The 6,000-nt window shown below is 35.5% G+C and overlaps 1 protein-coding gene across 1 annotated transcript; it reads left to right on the top strand.

The window, feature by feature from the left end:
• The first annotated feature begins 1,679 nt into the window (after window positions 1-1,679).
• Window positions 1,680-5,529, top strand: LOC145605922 (uncharacterized). The gene is made up of 4 exons (XM_081661986.1): window positions 1,680-1,754; window positions 3,181-3,336; window positions 3,528-3,592; window positions 5,103-5,529. The coding sequence occupies exons 2-4, from the start codon at window positions 3,192-3,194 to the stop codon at window positions 5,169-5,171; spliced, it is 279 nt and encodes a 92-aa protein (XP_081518112.1). The 5' UTR covers window positions 1,680-1,754; window positions 3,181-3,191; the 3' UTR covers window positions 5,172-5,529.
• The last annotated feature ends 471 nt before the right edge of the window (window positions 5,530-6,000 follow it).

Genomic DNA, 6,000 nt, shown 5'->3' with positions numbered 1-6,000 from the left:
TGCTACATACTTTAATGGATGTAAACCAATTTAATGTATCGAGTCAGGGGCACGGTGGGTCAATTTTTAAAGGGTGGGGTTGGGTTGAATTGGGTTGAGACCTATCAATTTTGCCCCTACCCTTTTACTTTTGAAGAAAAAACTACATCCTCGGTCTTTCTTTTGAGTAGATAAACTTGTATTTGCTCTTTGACTTTCTATGATTGTCATGTACTTTAACTATATGTAGAGAACGAAAAAAATTTAGTTTTTTTGTTTTCTTTTGTTTTGTTTTGCTTAAGGCAAAATGAAAGACTCTACTGAACTGACAGCTCTTACAGGTTAAGCTAGCTAGCCTAGCTCTGCAGGTCAACTGTTTCATAGTAAAGGGGAGAGATAAGATCATAAGGGAATTTCTCTACTCCCAAGCAAAAGTAGTTGGTGGGGCTCAACTCTTGACCTCAAAGTTACTCCCTCCGTTCCACAATGATGTTCCTGTTTTGAATCTTTGACTTTTTTAAGAAAGAGAAAATCTTCTAAATTTCTCTTAATCTATAATTAAAAGCAAATATAGTCATGTGGGATCTAGTTTGATTCGTCTTGGTGAGTAGATTATTAATATCTAACTTTTATAATTTTTGCTAGTGTGAGATTAAAGATATTTGCTGTCAAAGATGGGTAAAATTTTGCATCGATTTGCGAAACAGGAACATCATTATGTAACGGAGGGAGTACAAGGTGAGTTCTCCACCAACTTCACAATGCTTTGCTTGATACCAAAAAAATTTAGAGTAGAATCATATCAAAAGGCTTCAAATAACCAAATTCTCAAATTTTGAAAGTGTCCAATATATTACAAAGTAGATTGAAAAGTGAAAACAAGTCGAATTTGCTTTGGTTTGCGGTTCGGTTTGAAACCATATTAGTTTCACCTAAACCAAGCAAATGGGTTGTTCGGGTCAGGATCGGGTTGAGTCACTTTCGGATTAGCAAATATAAGTGTCGGGTTCGGGTCGGATCAATTCGATTTTCGGGTCAAGCTAAGTTTGGGTCGAGTTAATTCGAGTCAGATCAATTTTTAGGTCCAATTTTCGGGTCAATATCAAGCCGGGTTAGTTCGGGTAGAGTCAAGTTTGTGACGGTCACCAAAATAAATTCACTTTAAAAAAAAAATTGAAAAAATAAATTAAAATCGTTAAAAAAAAAATCGTGAAGAGTATCTATTACTAAGGAACGAAAGAAGCCCTAAACTAACTAATTCACCATTTCACCTTATTCACCGCATGTTTCAGGTCACTTCGAGTTTTCGGTCACTTTGGATCGGGTCGATTCGGGTCAATCAATTTTGGTTAAAATCGGGTCGAGTCAGGTCAAGTTTGGGTTTCGGGTCAATTTCTAGTCGGGTCAGCTTGGGTCACGTTTGGGTCAACTCCATTTCAGGTGGGGTTTGGTCGAGTCGAGTTAATTCATGTTCAGGTCATTTCGGGTCACGGGTCAGGTTGATCGGGTCGGGTAAGGATTGCCAGATCTAGTTTCACCCATACTTTTAATTGAAAGATCATAAAGACCCGGCCCATTTATTTATTCGGACGGATCTGACCCAATCATAACTGGGGTGGGTTACAGCAATGGGGCTCCAACAGTCCAACCCATACAATTCCGAAGGAAAAATAAAGATGGACTCACATTCTCACATCACCCCTGCCTCCTCCTTTCCTCTCTCTCCTCCTTCTCCATTGAAGCGCTCTCAACATCGCACCTGACGTCTTCCATTGGTAAGCTGTTATTTCTTTTTGTAATCAATTTCACAATCTTGGGCTTAATTTTATTTAATTTAATTGTCAGTGCAGTAAGTGAATGGTTCGAAATTCTCAAAAAAATTATGAGCCTAATTTGATAATTCAATCAAAGTTGATTGCTAATGTATGTGTATTGCACAACCCTTTTAATATTTGGATTCAACTATGAAATTAGACCGATTTTGATTGAATATTCTACCTCTTAAATTGTATTTTGATACCAGTTTTCTACTACTCAAATCCCATTTTACAACGAAGTTAATGGGCAAACCTAGTGTGTTGGAGAGAACCTTACCTAAAAAGGTTACAACTTTGAACTAGATTTAACATATAATGTGTATTTTTTATGAGCCAAAAGAGTGTAGGCTTTGATGAATTGATAGTCTTGTGAGTTATTGTGCATAATTGCTGGCATAAACCTTTGTGAGCTTTCAGGGCTCTAGTGTACTTGTCTCATCGCTTGACATGAGCTACAATGGTTGAGAGTAATACCAGGATGTGTGACCTCCTCGGAAGTCCTCATGTTAGTTCATGTAGCCGACCCCACTTATGGGATTAAGGCGTTTAAGAAGAAGAAGAGGAGTATACTTGTAGGAACAAGGGTTTTGCTATCAATCATTATTAGACACACAGACCTACATTTGTTATATACCATCTGTAGCCCCTTACATGTTCGAGTTCGCGTTCATTCTCCCATTTCATTTTTTCTCTTGACTAGAAATTTTTGTTAAGTTCTTGAAACTCAGATTATGTGTTATCTGAAAGGCATTTTTCTACATTAGTTCTCATAATTTGCCTAAAGTCATAGTTGCAGGCGCTTACTTTATGATCTGAATCATTCATTAGTTAGTATCATCACACTTTGCGGTTTATTAGATTTACTCTGTGTTTTTCGAAATGATTTGTCATTTTAGGGTTGATGCAAATTTCTTAAAGTAGCATTTTCATAATGGGATCTAGGTGCAATTTAACACCAAAAGAAAAAGTACTTTCCTCACCATGCTTTTTCGAGCTATTTAGATATTTGAAACATTTTTTTTGGATGGAACTATGAAATTAAACCCTTTCTCTTTTAAAATAATGTGAAATTTTGTGCCTAATTCTTATTGATTCAAATTTGGTTGCTAATGTGTTGCATAACCCTTTAATGCTAAGTTCAAACTATGAAATTGGGACTGCCCCTCTAGCCCTCCTGCCCTGCTTCAGGGTTCGGCCTGGGTATATCACTTATATTGGGTTGGTTTTGGATAATTTGTTCGCGGTAGGTTTGTTTTCGAAGAAGTAAATTAATGGTTGTTATTTATTATATGATCTAAGCTCATAGCGTATTGTAATATAGTAGTAGGTATATTTGATAATAGGAGGATTTATTGATTGGTTTAGTTTTGTGCTAATTTGTCAGAAAACAAAAGGATGCCTCTGGGATTGTTACTTGGGCTTGGAAGGTCAATGCGCAGGAAGCGTACATCATCACTTGATATCCTTTCTTCAAAGAGGGCGCCAAGGAATTACTACAAGGGAAAGAATTGCAAGCCCACTGGATTTCACACCCGCAAAGGTCTGATCCTTCTTTATTCTTATGTGTTTGTTTTGTCCTTGGTCATTTGTATGTAACTTGATTTGTTCTCTGCTGTACACAAATCATATTCTGGCTTACCTTATCTAAGCTTCCAAATGGATCATTCAGCAACCTGTATTTGTCTGTGTATTGTTCCTTTGTTTGTCGTAGTAACTTGAATCTTGTTACAGGTGGCTATGTTGTGGTGCAAGAAAAGCTGCCTAACTACGTAGTACCTGATCTTACTGATTTCAAGGTATTGTTCGTTTGTATCTCATCTGCACTAGCAATTTTTTTTTTTTTTTTTAATCTTTTATTGAAGAATTTTGATCCTTTTCAACAACAAACCCTGCTCTTGGGGAATGGGCAGTGGCAGATTTAGTATGGGTTCAACTCTGGAAATAATCTGATCAGTTTTAAGTTTTAAACAAATTAGTTAAAAACAATACTATGCGTTTCATTTCTAACAATTCTTTCAGGAGCCTAGCAGTAGGAAGTCTTACTTTTATACCTAAGGTCACAAGTTCGAGTATTCCCAGCTTCCCTTTACTTTGTTTTTCCCCTGTTTTTTGGCGTTAACTTCCCTGATGCTCCAATAGTTCATACCCATTACCATGAATTCCTTACCCAATACATCAACAAAACCTAACCATGAATCCATCTCTCAAAAACCTTGAGAATTTAGTCACAATCATTCAGAAATTTTTTTCCAGTTTAGAAAGATAATGTAATAGATCATTTGCAAAGCTTGAAGAATCATCGAGTTTTTTTTCACATGCACACACCTGTATTTTTAATTGTAATTGTATTATGGATTATGCTATTTGATTGTCCTATATGTGTTTAGTGACTCCAAATCCATAGCAATTTTTTTCGGATTCGCCACTAGAATGCAGCAAGGGCATTAGATTATAAAGGACCTCATGTCCATCTTGTATGTTAATGATGAGTATCTTTACCCCGTGATGCTAGTGATATATGTGTCCAATGATGTAGAAAATAAGAATTTTGAAAATAGTTTCTGATTTAAGGGTTAGAGATTAATTTGGTGAGTTTGTAGATTGAAGGCTAAGATGGGAGCTAAATTAGAAGATAAGCTCAAGCTTTTCTTATGGTATTAAATGATAAATTCAATAAGTTGAATGGTGATTATCTGATGATACAGTAGGATTGATGATGATGATGCCATAAAATATGTGAAACTCCTTTGTAGATCTCTTTACCTTTCTCTTGCCTTATAAGAGTGGCAAAATTTATTCTTATAAACATTGTCAAGTGCCGTATCTCTCTGATTCATTTGATATCGGTACTATGCCAATAGAAACTATGTAACATACAATCCCACATAACCTATACTAGTAACAGAAGTCTCTAAAATTTCAATTGTTATGATGCTCTACTCTTTCTACTTTTTTAGTAACCATCTTTACAGTTGCATTTAGACCCTTGTTCTGCATTGGTGTTTCTTCAGTCTATTTAGTGCAATATTTGACCTCTATCATGTGTTGGCCTGTGTTCATATTAATAAAAAACCTCTATGGTATAGAAAATCTTATTTTGCAAACATAATTTTACTCATCTTTCTAGGTTAGTGAATTTTGTGCTTACATCTGGTTGTTGGATGTTATTTGCATTATTGATCCAATCTTTGACTACTGTGAATAACTGTGTTGAACATAAATCAGAATACAAGTTTCCAGCAACATTTCTTTTCAAATTTTATGTTTCCAGCCTCTCGACTGAGCTCTTTATATTTATTTTTGCAGCTGAAGCCATATGTTTCTCAGTGCCCACTAAACGCCAAGACAACTGCTAATACTGATGTATCAACATAGATTGACAACACTAGATTTATCAAAACCTTCAAGTTGTTTAGCTGCTTCGCAATCAACGGTTACTGGATATAATATTTTCAAGCAAAGACCTCAAAGAAGCTGGATCAACAATTGACTCTCTTGTTTGTTTAGCCATCATTCTTGGTTTAGAAAAACGCAAATTGTAAACTAATAATCTAAAGAGTTCCTGGTTTGGTATTAGAGTAAAAAACATTTCAAAATTTAATTTCCTAATTTCTTAGGATGTGTGCAATATTCCATCTCGTTCCAACTTTTAAGGTGTGATATTAAGGTATTTCATGTGTCTAGAATTAATTAATAATTGAATAAACCATTTCGAGGCTCTAGCATTGAATATTTTTACTATTATTTGCAACTTGATTTCATATTATTTGCTACTTTGATAGCTTGATTTCATATTATTTGCAACTTTGTGTCTTCAAGATTAGTTGGAATTGGAGTCCCTGCATTGTGATCTACATCTTCTTCACAGTGCAGTTGTGGCAACATCTGTATACAGTGAGAAAGCTTGTTAAACTCTTCTGAACTTTGCTTAAAAGTATGCTCCTTAAACTCTACATCTCTTGACACAAGGATCTTCCTTGGCTCTAAATCCATTAATCTTTCATTGGGAGTCTTCCATTAGAGCACAGAGGATGGAAGTCAATTTATGGATATGAGTTGCTGCTAGAACACACTCTCCCCATAAACACGTTATTTGCAACAAATGTTTTCCTTCCTTTTTAGGTTGCTATTTCTCTCTATTTCTCTCCTCATCACATGCATCCATATTTCTCTCTATTTTACGCTCTCAAACAAATTCTGCCTA

Source organism: Chenopodium album, chromosome 22 (assembly GCF_948465745.1).
Source record: "Chenopodium album chromosome 22, dcCheAlbu1.1, whole genome shotgun sequence".
NCBI classification, from domain to species: Eukaryota; Viridiplantae; Streptophyta; class Magnoliopsida; order Caryophyllales; family Amaranthaceae; genus Chenopodium; species Chenopodium album.
This window is presented reverse-complemented; position numbering and strand designations above follow the sequence as displayed.